The sequence below is a fragment of the Oryx dammah genome, unplaced genomic scaffold (genome assembly GCF_014754425.2).
Source record: "Oryx dammah isolate SB20612 unplaced genomic scaffold, SCBI_Odam_1.1 HiC_scaffold_5, whole genome shotgun sequence".
Lineage (NCBI taxonomy): Eukaryota > Metazoa > Chordata > Mammalia > Artiodactyla > Bovidae > Oryx > Oryx dammah.
Genome location: NW_024070189.1, coordinates 44727165 through 44745975, shown reverse-complemented (window position 1 = coordinate 44745975; position 18811 = coordinate 44727165). Strand labels below are relative to the sequence as shown.

The window sequence follows — 18811 nt, the reverse complement described above, 5'->3', positions numbered from 1 at the left end:
GTTCCATTCTTCTTTCTCAAGATTGCTTTGGCTATTCGTGGTTTTTTGTATTTCCATACAAATCTTGAAATTATTTGTTCTAGTTCTGCGAAAAATATCGCCGGTATCTTGATAGGGATTGCATTGAATTTGTAAATTGCTTTGGGTAATATACTCATTTTCACTATATTGATTCTTCCGATCCATGAGCATGGTATATTTCTCCATCTATTAGTGTCCTCTTTGCACAAATTTTTTTGTAGATTGGTTTTATAGTAGTATGGGCAAGCATACATTTCAAATGCATTACAGGATAGAGGAAAGTAGAAAATGTGATAATGTTATTGGGAGATAGAGTTCTTACTGTGAAAGAGACAAACGTAAAATGGGGAGAGGCAATAAAGAACCCATAAAAATGGACTGAAACTGGGGTTATTGGTATGAACTCATGATCTCTAAAATAAGTATATGAGTATACACATTTACACACATACATACACTTATGCATATACACAGGGTGGTGCACATGTATGTAGTTAAATACATTTCCTAGCTCTGCAGCTTCCCAGGTGGCACTACTGGTAAAGAACTTGCCTGCCAACTCAAGAGACCTAAGAGTCACAGGTTCGATCCCTGGGTTGGGAAGATCCCCTAGAGGAGAGCATGGCAATCCCTTCCAGTATTGCCTGGAAAATCCCATGAATGAGGAGTCTGGTGGGCTACAGCCCATAGGGTGACAAAGAGCTGGATGTGACTGAAGCAACTTAATACACACACACAGCTCTGCCAACAAGCCTAGAAGCAAAGACACCCTAAGCAATGAGCACATCTAGCACCCAAGTTTTGGCTTGAAATAGCAAAAAGGAACCATGGCTCCTTGAATTTCAGGTTGATTCTAAGGAGAAATATGGAAGGCACAAGATCTTGTTATGCCCCAAAGTAAGGAAGTACTCAAAGACTAATAGGGACACATCACACAGGAGTCAGCTTGAAGGACAATTTGAACACCAAAGTAATTAAGGACAGTAATGAATTACAAACCAATGGGGGAAAAAAATAGCAACCCATGAGACCATACCAATAACAGATAATAAATAGACAAAGAGAGAAGGGAAAGTTCTTAACTCTTCTGCAGAATGCTGACAGCCAACTGGTAAATGTGAAGCATGTACTGAGACTGAAACAAACCATCATTTGGCAGTCATCACAGTAAAGACTGTTGCATCAAGAATCATGAATAGTTGCTAAATCTAGAATGCTAAATTAGCAGGGTATTTGTATGGTCTTAAAAATGTCTCCCCACAGAAAGCTCATTAGTAGCACAGGAACAAAATCATAACCATACTGTAAGAAATCAGACAACATCCCACCAATAAGGGACAGATGGACATCATGTGCCTCTAGATATATTGTAACCTGTGCAGGATACAACATTGTTTATGAGCTCTTTCAGCTGAGAATACATAACCTGACTTTAATCATGAGAAAACATCAGATAACCCTCAAATAAGGAATACTCTACTTCTATAAAGGGAGAAGGGGCTTGTATTTCTCAAAAATGTCAAAATCATAAAGAACAAAGAAAGGCTAAGCACTATTCCATATTAAGAGAGACTAAACAAACAAAAACAAAGCAAATACAGATTAAGAGAGACAGAGTATGTGACAAAGAAATACAATTTATGATCATGTTCTTGCTCCAACATTAGAGGAAAAAATGAAGGACATTATCAGGTCATGACAAAACTGGAATGCAGACAACAGACTAAATAAAGTATGGTATCAATGTTAAATTTATTGCAGTTAATAATTAGTGTGGTTATGGAAGGGAATATCCATCTTAAGAGACACATATTGAAATATTGAGGAGTACAAAGCTATCATACTTACAATTTTCTCTCAAAAAATAGTCCCAGGGACTTCCCTGGCAGTCCAGCGGTTAAGATTCCATGCTTCCACTGTGGAGGGCATGGGTTTGATCCCTGGTTGTGGAACTAAAGATCCTGCATGCCACATAACAGGGCCAGAAATAATCCCAATAATAGTTATAACGTATGTGCATGTGTGTATGAGGGAAGTAGAGAGAAAGGGATAGAAAAAGAGAACACATTTGCAAGCACAAATGATTAAGTAAATGAAGTAAAATGTTATCAGGTACATCTGCATAAAAGGTATACGAATGGCTATTTGCACTATTCTTGCAACTTTTTTCTAAGCTGGATATTATTTCCAAAACAAAAACATTATGATCCAAGCTATAAAATGCTACAGACAAGATGAGGGAGAGGAGCTGCTGAGGCGAGGTGCTGAAAGCTTTCTTGGAGAATGCAGCATTTTCACTGGTCATGACAGAGCAATGCGTAACTTCCCTCAAGCATCACATTTCTTACCCTGGGGTATGCAAGAGATGACTCTGATGTCTATTTAATGACTGTCAGTTCTCCCTGGCCAGGGAGCAATGTGTACCTGCTGCTAACTGATTCTAAGACATTTCTTGAGATTAGGAGAAGAGAGTGAAGAGGCAGGAGGCAGCCCAAGACCCAGAGAATAGTTCCCAAGAGCTGGCATACTGGCGTAAATGCTAGGCAGTTCCTACTTGGCAAACAATCTCTCCCAACCCACTCTGAGCTCTGACCAAAGTCCTTCCGTGCTCCAGTTGTATGAAGACAGCTCAGGCATCACCACCAAAGAGCAAGGTCCAGGCCAAGAACTCTCTCCTTTCCACAAGGTAAATGGTCATTATCTGAGTTACTGGGTTCTGGGAAATGGCAACCTCTAGCTACCTAATCACAAGAACCACATGCCATCATCTGTGAATCACTCAGAGCCCTGAGAACGTCAACAGAGAGTGAAACCTCGACAGAGAACTAGCCCATTAGTATCACAATGGCTGGTGAGCACGACCAACAAGGACTGGAGCCTAATTTAAGCTTTCAGACAAGCAAAGCAATCCATATGAAAACAGGTAAGGATGGCAGACGTGTAGGGGCGTTGGGGGTGGGAGGCGCAGTGTGAGTTTAGCACACTAACCTGTGAAACCAAGAAGCAGACACAAGGTATGGATCTCAGAATGCACCCTTGGTATTGGTGACATCCTTGCCAGGAATTTACAACCTTACATTCTTGATCCACTAAATAGATGTATGTAAAAAACTGAAAATCACAAAGAGGAAAAACTTACCCTGGCAAGTTTCTCTGGTTTGGAGGAGACATGCAGCTGGGAAAATAGCTCTGTTATCTCTTTGGTAAAGTCTTCATCCCCTAGAAAAACAAGTCCCATGTAAAACACTATACAAAGACTGGAGTGGATCATTGCAGGAGAAGAAAAGAGAAATAGTAGCACCAGTAGTAGTATTAACAGCAGAAGCGAATTATATGAGCAAGGTGCTTTAGTGCTTACAAAATCCTTTTTAATGTATATTTTGTTATGAATTCTTTCAATGGGCTTGTTTAAAAAAAAAAAAAGCATCATTATCCCATTTTAGAGATGAAGAAAATAGGGCCTGAAGAGGTTAATTTACATCCCCCAAATCTCATAACAAATTAGGAGTCAAACCTTGGCCTTCCCACCCCCAAGCCACAGCCTGTGCTCTTTGTATTACATCCTATAAACATGAATGGAGAAATGATGAAGGCAGGGTACTAACTGAGTACTACACATGTGCTTCCAAAGAAACTAAATTTAAGTTGGGACATAAAAGATGAGTACAAGTTAGCCAGAAGAATGGCTTCAGGCAGAGAAAACAAGTACAAAGATCCAGAAAGCAGAGCAAGAAGTTCCATCTGTTGGGATTGTCCTGATGAAAGAAGGAGAAGAGGGACAGAATGAAGCTAGGAAAGTAAGCAGGATTCAGGTATTAAAGAATGCTATAAACCATGGTGGAGAATTCAGAACTTTTCACAAAGAGAATGAGGAGCTGCTGAATGATTTTAAACAGACAGGTAAATCCAATTAAAATTTTAGAAAGATCACTTTAGCTTCCTGGTAGGAATGGAATGAAAGAGAAACATGAAGGAAGGCAGGAAGGCTGAGGCAATAATGCAGGATCCAGATAAGAATAATGGTAGATAATAAGAAAGGAAGAGGAAAAAGGATTCCAAGATGCTGGAAGGATGGTGAGGAAGCTATTGGAATAAGCTTGATGAGCAATGATGTGGAACATGGAATACTTAATACCTGAGAAACACGCAAGCAAACAGGTGAGTCAAGATCAAAAACAATCAGCACGTCCAAACAAATGACAGGAAACGCTGTTTCTCTCTATTCATCTAAACCCTAGCCAACCTCCTCTTTGAAGCACAGCCCAAGTGTTTTCTGCACCAAAGACTACAGAGAGAACTCTTGTATACAGAAATCTCCTAGCACTTACAATCTATGTGAGTATCTCTCATCAATCACTAGTTCATGGTTACCAAAGCAAATTATTACTGCTTCATACCTGCTTTCCTCCCCAAAATCCTTAGGGGGAAGAAAATCTGCCTTGATTCTTCTCTATCTGCTATTCTTTTGTCTTCCCTTGGGATTCAAGGCAGAACATTCAAATCATTTAGTGATCCCAGGTATAACACAGTTTGGGAAAAACTGATCTCACTCATCGATACAACTGTGACCTTTGTAACTTGTTTAAACAACTCCTAATCATATCCTACTAAAAATTTGACTCTTAGCAGGGCATTTTGTTTTCCCAGCAAAGCTCTAAATTATTTGGGGTCAAAGGATGAATGTGCATCCAAGTGGGATGCAAGCAACTCAAAGAGTAAGTATAGGAGGGGAAAAAAAATGACTTTTACTTATAGCCATTTATCTCACTCTTTAAGAAGTTATTTTCTAGGATACACTTTAGAATGTAAATAACGTATTATTATGGGTACATGTTTATAATTTATACACATTCAAATATATATATATATATATATATATATAGGGTCTAAGTGCTCAAAAAACTTTTACTGCTGAAGGTTAATCAAAAAATGTTTGTATTTGCAATACGTACAGACCTGGAAGGTATTAGGCTTAGTGAAATAAGTGAAACAGAGAAAGATAAAAACTATGTTATCACTTATATGTGGAATCTAAAAAATAAAACAAATGAGTATTTTCAAAAAAGATAAAATCAGGGGGGAAAATGGAGATCTTTGCCATGTACTCCCCATCAATTTAAGCATAAAAAGCAGTTGTTGTATTAGAACAAGAATACACAAAGACAAAAGGAAGACTGGGTTGGTGCTTTGGGGGGACTCAGAAGAGAGGCTGGCACCACAAGCAGGAAGTCTCCTACAAAAATGAAGGGATCAGGTACATAAGATAGAAGGGCAAAGGCTAAGGATGCTGACAGAAACTGAAGATGATCAACATCACCAGAGTCAGGCTCTGTGGTTTTCTCTCCCCTATCCTACCATCACTTTTTTTTTTAACTTCATTGAGATAATATTAAATACCAAGGTCAGTGTTGAGTTCTCAACCAGAATCACTAGGGAGGTCTGTTGGAAAGGGTGGCATGCAGCACTCCAATGCTATCTTTGAAGAATCCTGATTTCTGGCAAACAGGTAGGGAATAAAAATATCATAGACACAAATCCATCTGTTTAGAAATTCCCTAGAGTCCTCTGAATGGTATTTAAAATCAGGATTTTTGATTACTATACAAAGCGAGATGTTGACTAAATTAAACAAATACTGTTAATGGTATTATGTACAAATAACCTAAATTAAGTTCATAAAATAACCAGGAATTGGTTAGGAATAATGGAGCAACTTAAGCAAATCAAAAATGGATTTACAGGTGTCCTGCTAAGTGAGACTTTGAAAATGAAGATCTTTATTTATTTACTTCTGCCATTCTAATAATGAAAATAATAGCCACCATTTGTTGAGTGTTTACTATGAGCCACACATTAAACATAACATTTCATTTAGTCCTTATAACAAACTGAGAGGGATTAGCCACCTCTACTTATAGTTGAGGAAACAGAAGCTCAGGGTTAAGTAACTTCCAAAGTCACAAGGCTTAATAAATGGCAGATCTTGATTTAGAACCCAGGTCTAACTCCAAAATCCATCCTTTTATCTACCATGCTTACTATCTTCTCAATATGTCAAGACAGCTTTAAAAATTCATATTCAAGGACCATTTTGTATCAGGACTCTTTACACAGAGTAAGATGTTATATAAATATTATCTATTTAGCAAGGTATTATATAACCAGACGACTGGTTTAAGATGTGGTACATACAGGGCCCTGGGATAACCTAGAGGAGTGGGATGGGGTGGGAGGCAGAGGGGAGACAGGAGGGGACATGTGTATACCTATGGCTGATTCATGTTGATGTATGGCAGAAACCAACACAACATTGTAAAGCGATTAGCCTCCAATTAAAATTAAATAAAATATATTCCACATCACCTATGAAAATTACCACAGACCAGAATAAATCCCTGCCCAATATTCATTAATTAATACCCTGTCAGGTAGGAGGCCATAGAAGAAAAAAAATCTATGCTATCAGCTTACATTGAGACAGGGCATATTGTGCCTTGCCCCAACCCTTCTAACACTCCCAATCTGCTGGTTAAAAAACCTAATGGCAAAAGTTAGACATTTGTAAAAGACTTGAGATCTATCAATGCTATTATTCGTTGCCATTCTATAGTGCCAAACCCCCATACCTTACTGTCCTATATTTCTAAACTAGTGACTTGTTTTCTGTGATAGATCTCTGTAGTGCATTCTTCAGTATTTCTGTACATTCTGGTGACCAATATCTTTTTGCCTTCATCACTTGGAATGAACAGTAATATATACGGACTCTAATGCCACAGGGCTATGTTGAAAGCCCCACTTATTTTCCCAGATATTAAAAGCTGACCTTGATGATCTAGATTTTCCTCACAAGTCAGTTCTAATACAATACATAGACCATTTGATGCCATGTTCAAGTTCTTTGATAAATAGCCAACAAGATACCCTGTACTTACTTCAGAAGCTAGTTTCAAAGGTACATAAAGTGTCCAAGGAAAAATTATAATTTTGCAAGACTAGTATAAAATATTTAGGACATATGATGGTTATATATGTACTGATATCTACATACGTACTGCACATAAACACACTACATCCTTCCCACTCAAATGCTGGATTTCCATATTACCTTTCTTGTCTTCCTCCTCTTCCTCACAGAGCTCTGCTAGGGAAAATGCTTCTTTGAGTTGCTCCAATTCAAGTTTTAGAGTCTCTAACTCTTCTCCGCTCAGAGAATTAAGAACAGACTTCACCTGAATTGATATAATAAGCATGAAAAAGAAAAACATTCTCAAATGCAGAAGAGGTTATAGACCATAGTAAAATTAAAATTATGAATTCACAAGCTCTTAAGAACCCTAACACAAGAAGAAAGATAGGGAGAATTTGTGCTTCCAAAAACAATATAAACCACTGCAGCCATACCACCCTGAATGTATTTCATCTCGTCAAAAACAATATAAACTAGAAATGTATAGAAATTAGTGCTTAACTCAGCTTAAAAATTAGGAGAAAATGAAATAGTCTTGAATCAATTAAAAGCTAACAGGTAACTAAATCCAAATCAGCATCTTAAGCCAAAGAAACTTATAAAAAGAAAAAAAGAACAAGATGAAGGACAAATAATAGATGTACTATTAAGACATCTTTGTTAATCTGTCCATTTGTCTTTAAAAATTTAGAGAAACAACACTTGACTCATTCTTTTCTAGTAATTAATTCAAATATTAATTTGTTTGTTTTGGCACAGTATTTTCAGAGTGTCTCAAGCCTCTACCTGACATACATTTCATTTTCCAACTGCACAAAGGAAGAGAGATTATGCAGTGTGCTTTTGCTGGAAGATTACCCCAGATGAAATTTTTGGTTTGGAATTACCTTTATTTCACTTTCTCGAGAGAGCATCTCCAGAGCTTCTAGATGTGAAAGGCCTTGAAATTCATCAAAGAGTAGCCCATAATGAGTTTTCTTGTCTGTTTCCATGGTAACCTCATTGGAAGTCCATAGTTCTTTCTCCTTTGCCTCTCGTAAAACCTGAAAGAGAGGTGGAGGCATTATACTGCAATACATAACAAAAGCTTAAGGATGAGTTTTGAAAGTCTAGGGAAGCAAAACTGAGATGAATAACACTGCTCTTTCATTATGGAACTGTGATTCAAATCAGATAGGCTCAGGAGCTGCAGGAAAAATATGATCACATAATTTGCTCCTACACAGGGTAAATAACACCCTAGGAACCAAGTGTTTTTCTGAATGTGGTTTTTACTATTAATCTAATAAACAACCCTAAAAGGGCTTGGCATCTTATACTGCATTGAGAAAACATTCTGAGGGAAGGAAAGAGGAGGAAAAAAAAAAAGAACTATGCATTTTTCTAAGCATTAGGACTGTGCAGCCCCTCACCAAAAAAAAAAAAACAAAAAACCTTAATTAAAAAAAAATTCACTAAAAATTCCTCAAAAGGAAATACTAACAAGGTCCCAAGTTAACACAGGCAAAAATACAGATCAAAATAGAAACAGAAAGTAAACAGATAAATGCAAATAGTACCTGAGACAGTGTAGAAGTCCGGTTCATCAGACCCTTGGTTCTTTTAAATCCAGGATCCCCTTCTGCTATTACATCCATTGTCTTTTTTCCAATGAATTCTAAGGCATCCAAACCCCCACTGATAACACTCTTTCCCTAGGAAACACATGCAACCTCGTCACAATAATGTTGAAGAAAGACACCTGCATGTTTTGATCACATAAAATAGTGGATAACAATATCAACTGGCAAGAAAGTAGGGCAACTAAAACAATCATATTGCACTTATGGGAATGTAAAGCAGTATACCCACTTTGGAAAACTATGAGTATGTCTGAATATATCAATATCCTATGACCTAGCAACGCTACCCATGGTTAAAAACTCAAAAAATTGTATAGAGGTTCATCAAAAGACACACAAGAATGCTTACAAGAGTACTATTATAAAAGCTAAAAACTGAAAACTACCTCAACACTTGCCAACTCTGGAATGAGTGTTACACAGTCACTCAATGAAGCACAACAAAGAAAACGGAATACACCACACAGCTATACCATGAATAGATTATACAAACATAATAATGACTGAAAGAAACCAGATACAATAGAGTACATTCTTTATGATTCTTTATACAGCAAGCAAAATTAATGTATGTTGGTAGAAGACAGAACTGTAGCTACCTTAGAGGGCAAGAGAGGGAGGCATACAAGACAGGAAGACAGCACAGGGAGACATCTGCTATACCACCATGCTGTTTCTCAGTCTGAATATGTGCACACTGTGAAAATTAAAACTGAACACTTATGATTTCATTTTTCTGAATATAGATTATACTAAGTAAAAAGTTAACAAGTACTAACTATTGTCATGCAGGAGATAATAAGCTTCCTATATAATCCTTTCAAAAATGTTTCTAATCATCTATGGCTTTATAAGTATTCATCATAAACATCTCATTTTCCCTTCATCTAAAAGATATAATTATGAGAAAAATATTTTTGTAAAGCAGAAAGGTTTTTCTAGGACCAACAAACTAAGAATTCTTAGTCCATAAAATATTATGTACATTTCCTCTCCATTACTCATCTCCTCCTCCCTCTTTTACTTCTAAGTTTTTCAAGTAGCTCTCACTCTACACTTAAAATCAAAGTGAATGATCTTCAGCAATTTGAACTCCCATAAGAGTAATCATTCCCCATGACTTTTAAGGAAAAAGAGAGAGAGAGAGACAAAACCCATTATATTCATGGAAGGAAGCAGGCCACCTTGGCAATTTTTACTCACTGTGCTCTGAACAGCAGTAGAGATGGTCGAGAATACCCCAAAAGGCCCACTCATTGGAGAGGAGTTTCCATTCTCTTTGGCATTAGCCTCTCCTATAGTAGGGAAGGGATGTGTAAATATGGACAGTCCATAAATAGGTTTGCTTTATTAGCATCTATATGAATTTTTAAAAATCAGATCTTACTTCCAACATACAAGGCCTTAGCATTTTTCAAGCATTTTAAACCATTTGCCTATTTAAAATATAAGCTAAGGCAACGTTTTTCATTTTCATTTCAAAACAAAATCCAGTCTTTTGAACAACCTACTGACTATATATAAGAGACAACATGATTTTCTGCACAAGGTAAAACCACAGGGTCAGAAAACAGATCAGTGGTCACTGAGAGTGAAGAACTGGTGGAGGGGAGTGACTACAAAGGGGCATGGGGGGAGGGGCATGTAAAAATACTCTTGTCTCCTGTCTATACAGATATAGGAAATATTCTACATCTGAACAATCACAATGGACTATGATTACACAGTGTAAAGAGGACTGAATGTTTGTCAAAATACATAAAACTATAAACAATTGGTCCTCTGTTCTGTGGAGGTCAAACCTGTGGATACTCATTTTATATAAAGGACTTGAGCATCTGAGGATTTTGGTATCCATTGGAGGGCTCCTGGAACTAATCCCCATGGATATTACGGGATGACTATACCTAAAGAGAGCAAACTTTATATAAATTATTAACTCAATAAATCTGATTTTTTTTTAAATCCAGGCTATTTTAAACTTTATCCTAGAAAATTATGCTTCTTCATAAGATTCAGACATGCATTAGGGAGATTTTTTTTTTTAACTATTAACACTAAAATCTCTTATAGGAGATCAACAAATAATCTGCTGTAGGGAGGACTTTTGCTTCCAACTATGATGGATTATCTGATGTCAGACTTGCCCTTCTACCACAGCATCTAGAAAAGTGGACAAAATATAAAGAACAATTATCTCCAGATACTAGACAACAGACTATACTGGACTATGGCTCAGGAGAGAAAAGAAAAAAATGAAGAGAATTCTGATTGGTTTGCTTTCCAGACCACAGCACAAGGAAGGGAAACCCAAGCAGAGCATGGTAGTCTTACTAAGTGGAAGAAACAGGCAGGAAAGCTGAAGCGCCTGGAATTTGCAGGTCAGAGTACAAGTATACCTCATTTTATTGTACTTTACTGCACTCTTCAGATAATGCTTTTTTTTTTTTTTAACAAACTGGACCCCATGGACTGTAGTCTGCCAGGCTTCTCTGTCCATGGGGATTGTCAGATAATGGTTAGTATTTTTCATTAATGAAGTATTTTTAATTATGTACACTTTTTTTAAGATATAATGCTACTGCACATTTAATCAGTTATAACACAGTATAAATTTTTACATATGCTTGAAAACTAAAAAAAAATTTGTGAGACTCACTTTATTGCAATATTCACTTTATTGAAGTGGTCTGAAACTGAACCCACAATATTTTCAGACTTTACTGTACTGGAGAGGAAGGAGCTACAGAGGTAAAGATTTCCAGCTATCTACACAGGCATGCCCTTGAGTCTTGGGCTGAATACTAAGCTATTCTTATATTGGAAGACTCCATGATACTGGGCAAAGAATGACCTTGAAGCTGTAAACTAAACAATGCCCAAAGCTCATGCTAGGCTGAGAGATATTTGACTTCCAAACAATCAAGTAGACAGACCTAGTTAAACACCTAGAAATTAGATAGAAACCTCAGAAGCATCAGAGGCTTAGTAGCTAAGCTAAACTAGCACGTATAAAGGCTACCCTAATTCACCCTACAGCAGCTTAAAATGAAGTCTTAAAAAGATCAACCTAGTCTACAAATGGGCTTCCCTGGTAGCTTAGCTGGTAATGAATCCACCTGCAATGCAGAAAACCCTGGTTTGATTCTGGGTCGGGAAGATTCCCTAAAGAAGGGATAGGCTACTCACTCCAGTATTCTTGGGCTTCTCTGGTAGCTCAGGCGGTAAATAACCCACCTGCAATGTGGGAGACCTGGGTTCGATCCCTGGGTTGGGAAGATCCCCTGGAAGAAGACATGGCAACCCACTCCAGTATTCTTGCCTGGAGAATCCCCATGGACAGAGAAGCCTGGCAGACTACAGTCCATGGGGTCGTAAAGAGTCGGACATGACTGAGCGACTAAGCACGCACACAAGCTACAAATATCTTCACTGCCCTCCAAACAAAACTTACTCCCTTTAAAAGACAACAAAATCCACTCAACTATGTAACATTTTTAATTTCCAGCATCAAAGAAATGAAAAATATGATCCATAACAAGAAAAAATACTAGTCAACAAAAATAGACTCAAATGTCAGAGATGACAGGGACACTAAATAAATACATCAGAAGGTGAGAAATGAAAAATTCAAAGAAAAAAGAAACAAATGGAATTTCTAGAGTTGAAAATATAATGAAAGTGAAACTGAACATCATTCAGTCGTGTCCGATTCTTTGCAACCCCATGGACTGTAACCTACTAGACTCCTCTGTCCATGAAATTCTTCAGGCCACTGGCATGGGTGGCCATTTCCTTCTCCAGGGGAGCTTCCCAACCCAGGGATGGAACCCAGGTCCTTTTAAAAGTCATTGAGTGGACTTAATAGCATTAAACACGGCAAAAGATTAGCAAAGTCACAACAAAAACTATGCAAACTGAAGGACAGAAAAAAAAGGCTTAAAAAAATGAACCAAACTTTAGTGACAGTGCAACACCACCAAAACTAACACATTAAAATAGTTTTTCAAGCCACAATAGATTCACATTCAGCTAACTCTTATTAGACTCTTACTCAACTGTACCCAGCAAAAAGCTAGGCAATTTTTACATTCTATATTCATGGTTTTATTTAATGTTTATAACAGTCCTCTGCAATATAAAATGTTGCATAAATAATGAAAAATATACACCTAAGTGGTTAAAGGACATATATCTCTGTCAGTCAAAGATTTCAAGTCTCCTTTCTCATCAGTCCCATGATGCCCTGAACATCACACTCCATAAACATCTACTGAAGAAATGGAGCTCAACTATTCCATTTCAATCTATAATTTTAGGCTGTAACATTTCCATATACTGACCTGTTGCATACTGGACTTCTGTTGAAATTTCACTAGGAGTAGGGATTCCAAGGGAAGTCTCTGCCTTCTCAATGACATTTGAAATACCTTGTCCTGATGAGAAAAATGATAACATTTTCATATTTGAATATTATTTGCAATTAGCCACCAAAACTTAAGAAACAAACCAAAATTTAAACCCACAGATTTTAAAATTCATTACAAGACTTTACCATGAACTTATATAACTGATCTTGGGGAGTTTATCCTTATCACCTCCCCCCAAAAATTGATTATCACTAAATAATAGTTTTATAATTCCTAAATGTCAACCTTCTAATGAAAATTACAAAATTTAGTGGCAATATAAATCAGCCCATCATTCTAATGCATCCTCAAACTATAAAGCCTCTGTATAATCATGGAAGAATAATAAAGTCATTTTTAACACAGATCTGTAGCAAAATATGCACAAAAATTAACAAAATGACTGATGACCTTACCTACTGTGGCTACTGTAGCTGAGGCTGAGGAGAGCAAGGACTTGCCCCAACTGCCCCAATAGCCCCATCCGGACTGAGGTACATCTTTGGAAACAGTCTCCTATTTTTCCCAGTAGCGAGAAAAACCAAAGGCAAAGAAAAATGGAAAAATCAGAGGAAAGTCAGAGTGCATACACAAGGTAGCCAATTATTGGCCAAAAGTATGGCTGAACAAACACATACTATGTGGCTCAAGAAATGTACTGACTGGCAGATGTATGTTACCTGCATGTAAGCATCAAATAGCAAAGGCAACTACTCATAAGCATTTATAGAACTGAGAAAATTTAGTGTTTTATGGTTATAAAAGGAAATAAATAAGTATAATCCCAATTTGGTATTGATTCCATATTCCTTTTAGCCCCAATATTTTTTAATCTGTGTTTTAATAGATACTCTACTTTGCCTGCAGCCTGTGATGCCTGAACAGGGTGAACTTCTGTCTCAAGGTCACTGGAAGGTTTGAACTCTGGTCTTTTCCGAGTAGCAGCTACAGGTTCTGCTTTACTCTCTGACTTGGCACTTTGGTCAACTGACTCAAAATTCTTGACTGGCTCACAGTTCTCATCTTCACGGATGGGAGTTGCTTCAGTTATCACTGCAGTCTCAAGATCATCTTTATTCGCCATGATTAGATCATTGCCTGGTAAAATAAAAGCCCCCCACCACAAAAAATTAATTATAGGCTTTTTTTACTTGTTACTTGTTAAAAACTTTTTGAGATTATCACTAAGTCACATGCAGGTGTAAGAAATAACAGAACTCTAATATACTCTTCATCCAATTTTCCCCAAGGTAACAGTTTGCAATAGCAAACATAATAGCATTTCATAACCAGGATACCGATATATACCATCCCCTGATCTAACTCAAAATTGCACCAGCTTTACACTCATTCATGCGAGCATAATTACTTCTATGAAATTTTATCACATGCACAGATTCATGTAATCATTATCACAGTCAGGATACAGAATAATTCAATTATAACGATCCCTTGTGTTTTAGCCATCTTTAGCCACTTCCACCCACCTCCTAACCCACAGCAATCACTGATACTCTCCATCTCTATACTTTTGTCATTTCAAGATGTTATATAAATGCAGTCATACAGCATGAAACCTTTTGAGATTGAGTTTGGTTTACTCAGCAAAAGTCCCTCAAGATCCATGCAAGTTGTTGCATTAGTAGTTTCTCTCTTTTTATTGCTGAGTAGTGTTCCTTGGTATGGATGCATCTCAGTTGTTTCACCATTCACCTGTTGAAGGATGCCCAGGCTGTTTCCAGTTCAGGCTTATTACAACTAAAATGCCTATAAACATTTATATATAGGTTTTTATGGGAATATAAGCTTTCATTTCCCTGGAATAAATGACCAGTGCATGCTTAATTTTGTAAGAAGCTGCCATATTCTTTTCCAAAGTAGCTGAACTATTTTACATTTCTACCAGCAATATACGAGAAATCAAGTTTCTTTTTATTCTCATCAGCATTTGGCAGTGTTATTTTTTATTTGAACCATTCTGATATAGGTGTGCTAATATGGGTTTAAGCTTTATGTTGCATTTCTCATGGCTAATGATACTGAACATCTTTTCATATGCTTGCCACCTGTATATCTTCTTCAGTGAAACAGCTATTTTTATCTTTTGTTTGCTTTCTAATTGGACTTTTTTTTTTTTACTGTTAAGTTTTGAGAGCTCAATTCAAGTCCTTTGTCAGATATGTGGTTTGTAAATATTTTATTCCAGTTTGTAGCTTATCTTTTCAACCTCTTCATAGTTTTTCACAGAGCAAAACTTTTTAGTTTCAATGAAGTCCAATTTATTAACTTTTCCTTTGACATTTTTTAAAAAACCTTATTAGTTATTAATCATCCCTACCTCAATTCTTCAGAGAGAAGATTATGAAATCTCAGCTATCAGGATAAGATTTACATCACGCCAGCTTTTGAATAGCAAAGTTAACCAATTCAATTCCTTCCAGAAGTACAGATCTTTAGCGATTAAAGCAAAGATATTACTGGTGTATTTACAAACAGGAGATGCTGGTTTCTGAGATAACAAAGAATCACCAGGGGAAGAAAAAAAATGCATTTCACACATACACACACACACCCAGACCTTAAGTATGTATAAGCACATATCTTGTACCTATATATACTGACCACAGGCTTTCCTGGTGGCTCAGCTGGTAAAGAGTCCACCTGCAATCCAGGAGACCCAGGTTCAATCCTGGGGCTGGGAAGATCCCTTGGAGAAGGGAATGGCAACCCACTCCAGTATTCTTGCTGGAGAATTCCATGGACACAGGGGCAGTTCATGAGGTTGCAAAGAGTCAGAGGAGACTAACCCCCACACACACAATCTAACCACATAATTAGATCCAACCCATCAATGCCATCAAAACATTTCTAACATACTAAAAATGAGAGACATAATAACAACTAAGGCAGCCTGTAAATAGCACTATAATTGAGGTACACAGAAAATTTTTAAAGGACAGGCAGCAAGGACAAGTATGCGAGAATCAGGAAATAACATTCAACTTTAAATACCTTAAAAAGCACACAACAGTGATCACAAACTGGAATTCTGAGTTCCAAATCAAGCCTACAGAGGTTTTTGTTTGGCCTGCAGAGTGTTTAACGCTTTTTTATACTAATTGGTTAACATTTAAAAATCAGACTTCATATTCAAATAGAAATCTCCAACTTTCCTTTGTAAAACCAAACGATTTGACAACACTGGGCCCACATTCAACTTGGTAATAACTAGCTCATGCCATGGAGAAGGCAATGGCAACCCACTCCAGTACTCTTGCCGGGAAAATCCCATGGACAGAGGAGCCTGGTAGGCTGCAGTCCATGGGGTCGCTAACAGTCGGGCACCACTGAGCGACTTTACTTTCACTTTTCACTTTCATGCATTGGAGAAGGAAATGGCAACCCACTCCAGTATTCTTGCTTGGAGAATCCTAGGAACAGAGGAGCCTAGTGGGCTGCCGTCTATGGGGTCGCACAGAGTCGGACACTACTGAAGCGACTTAGCAGCACCAGCAGCTCATGCCAAATATTTGCTGGGATCTTTTAGACAGGGTAGTGCTCTCTAGATCCCCCTAATCTCCACCCAACTCCACTTGACTCATTCATGTTACCTGAGTAGCCTCTGCAGGCATCTGAACTTGCAACATCTGCCTTAAAGGGCACTTAGGATTTTGGTCTTTTTAAATTTTTTTTTTTAATTACGGAAGCATGATAACACATTTACAGGAGACTTGGAAAAACTGAACAAGGTTACATATGGATCCACTATATATTACAATTATTTAAGTAAATAAACTAAGATTTTTAGTTGGAGTTTCAATATAAAACTCTCAAAAATTAATAGAATGAATATACAGAGAAATGGATATTAATAGAATGAATATACAGAGAAATAGAAGGATATTAATAGAATGAATATCCACTAATAGAATGAATTAGAGAAATGAATATCCATTAACAGAATGAATATAGAGAGAAACAGAAGGTCTACTACCTGAAAAGCATTGTGAACCAAACCAACATAATTAAGATTTATACAATTTTCACATAACAGTAGAATGCAAATTCTATTCAAATTCCTACAGACTATAAACTACTATCCAAAAAATACGGAAGGCTTCACAAATTTGGGAGTCATTCTTGGGCAGGGCCCCGGATAATCTTCTCTGGGTGGTTCCAATTTTAGTAATATGTGCTGCCAAAGCCAGCACAAGGGCACTTAGGATTTTGACAGATCAAGACGCCAATGAGAGAATTCAAGGGTGTGGAAACAACACAAAGGAAAGCTCAAAGGTCTGAGATATGAAAGCGTGGAATGCAAACAGATAGCAGAAGTAGTTATTATGAGAAGGAGAATGATGGGGAGGCATAAAGCTAGAAAGATAGATTTATATAACATCATAGATCCTAGATCACAGAGTATATGATATACCATACATTATATGATACATTATACACTTCTAAAACATAAATGAAATCAGTCCTGAATATTCATTAGAAGGACTGATGTTGAAGCTGAAACTCCAATACTTTGGCCACCTGATGCGAACAGCTGACTCATTTGAAAAGACCCTGATTCTGGGAAAAACTGAAGGTGGGAGGAGAAGGGGACAACAGAGGATGAGATGGTTGGATAGCATCACCAACTCAATGGACATGAGTTTCAGTGAACTCCAGGAGTTGGTGATGGACAGGGAGGCCTGGTGTGCTGCAATCCATGGGGGCGCAAAGAGTCAGACACGACTGAGGGACTGAACTGAACTGAACTGTATGCCAAGTTTTGGGGATCGGGAATTAATTTAAGACAATTTCCGCCTACTTACAGGGGCCTAACAGGAAAGGCTACAGAGTTGGTATTTTTGTTGTTGTTTTAATTAAATTATTTATTTAGGCCACACAACATGGTTTGTAGGATCTTAGTTGCCCTGGTCCCCAGTCCGAGGCAGTGAGGGTGCAGAGTCTTAATCACTGGACTACCAGAGAACTCCAGAGCTACACAGTTATTGCACAAAGTTCCATCAATGTTTCCTGTAGCTGAATACACATGTTTACTTTTTCTTTTACCATCCTTTTGCTATCCGTGTGCTCTCGCCAAGCTACAACACACAGTGATATGTACTTAGCACACACATTAGATGTTATATATAGTATATAGTAATATAATGGGCTGTGGAGTTAGGCTGACACTCTTCCAACTCTATACCTGAGTGACTGTGGGATTAGTTACCTATCTGCGTCTCTGCTTCCACATGTGTAAAACCTACATGCCAGAGTTCCTAGAAAAACAAAACGACCCGGTGGACGTGAAGGGTTCGGAACAGAGGCTGACATAATCGCTCAGGTACTAACAGCAGCTGTTAGTACAAAGTGGTTGCCTGGAGCATTACTATCTACTAAAATAACCACTTGTCTTGAGACGGACAAAATCTGCTCTCTCTTATCCCCAATTACAAGAACAGGTGCCCAAAGGGAGTTCTGGCGTAAACCTGGGCTCCTAAATTCTCCGACGCTGACAACGACGAGAATTCCTCACACGGACTTAGCGTTTCGATAACCAAAGGACTTCCGCAGCCTCAGCGTCCACCGCGAGGGGCCAGCCGGCCAGCCCCAGGCTGCTTCCTCCCGCTCCGCGACGACCCCGGGAGCCCACACCCGGCCCGCCTCCTCCGGGAAAGCCCCTCACCCAAGCCGCCTCCTCCCTCACCGCCGCCACTGCCTTCTCCGACAAGCTGCTCCTACTGCCCCGGAAGTCCTCTTTCAGGGTGGAGACGGCCTCGCTTAACCGAGAG

General features: G+C 38.0%; 1 protein-coding gene and 1 non-coding gene across 4 annotated transcripts in view; both read right to left on the bottom strand.

Annotated features, from left to right (window-relative positions):
* Positions 1-18806, bottom strand: part of FAM114A2 (family with sequence similarity 114 member A2) — a 36999-nt gene extending 18193 nt beyond the window's left edge. Inside the window, exons 1-10 of one of the 3 annotated variants that reach the window (XM_040241472.1) lie at positions 18706-18769; positions 15361-15473; positions 13879-14120; positions 13439-13538; positions 12957-13049; positions 9817-9908; positions 8551-8685; positions 7879-8034; positions 7130-7253; positions 3161-3240 (exon numbers count right to left, since the gene is read on the bottom strand). In XM_040241472.1, coding sequence (XP_040097406.1) covers positions 3161-3240; positions 7130-7253; positions 7879-8034; positions 8551-8685; positions 9817-9908; positions 12957-13049; positions 13439-13538; positions 13879-14106 — 1008 coding nt within the window. In that variant the 5' untranslated portion in view covers positions 14107-14120; positions 15361-15473; positions 18706-18769. Of the gene's footprint in view, positions 1-3160; positions 3241-7129; positions 7254-7878; positions 8035-8550; positions 8686-9816; positions 9909-12956; positions 13050-13438; positions 13539-13878; positions 14121-15360; positions 15474-18705 lie in introns of all 3 variants that reach the window. The other 2 variants (XM_040241471.1, XM_040241470.1) reach the window with 2 other exon arrangements.
* On the bottom strand, positions 17126-17233 carry LOC120864912. The gene has a single exon (XR_005721263.1). It is a non-coding gene; the product is annotated as a U6 spliceosomal RNA (small nuclear RNA).
* Positions 18807-18811: the final 5 nt, after the last annotated feature.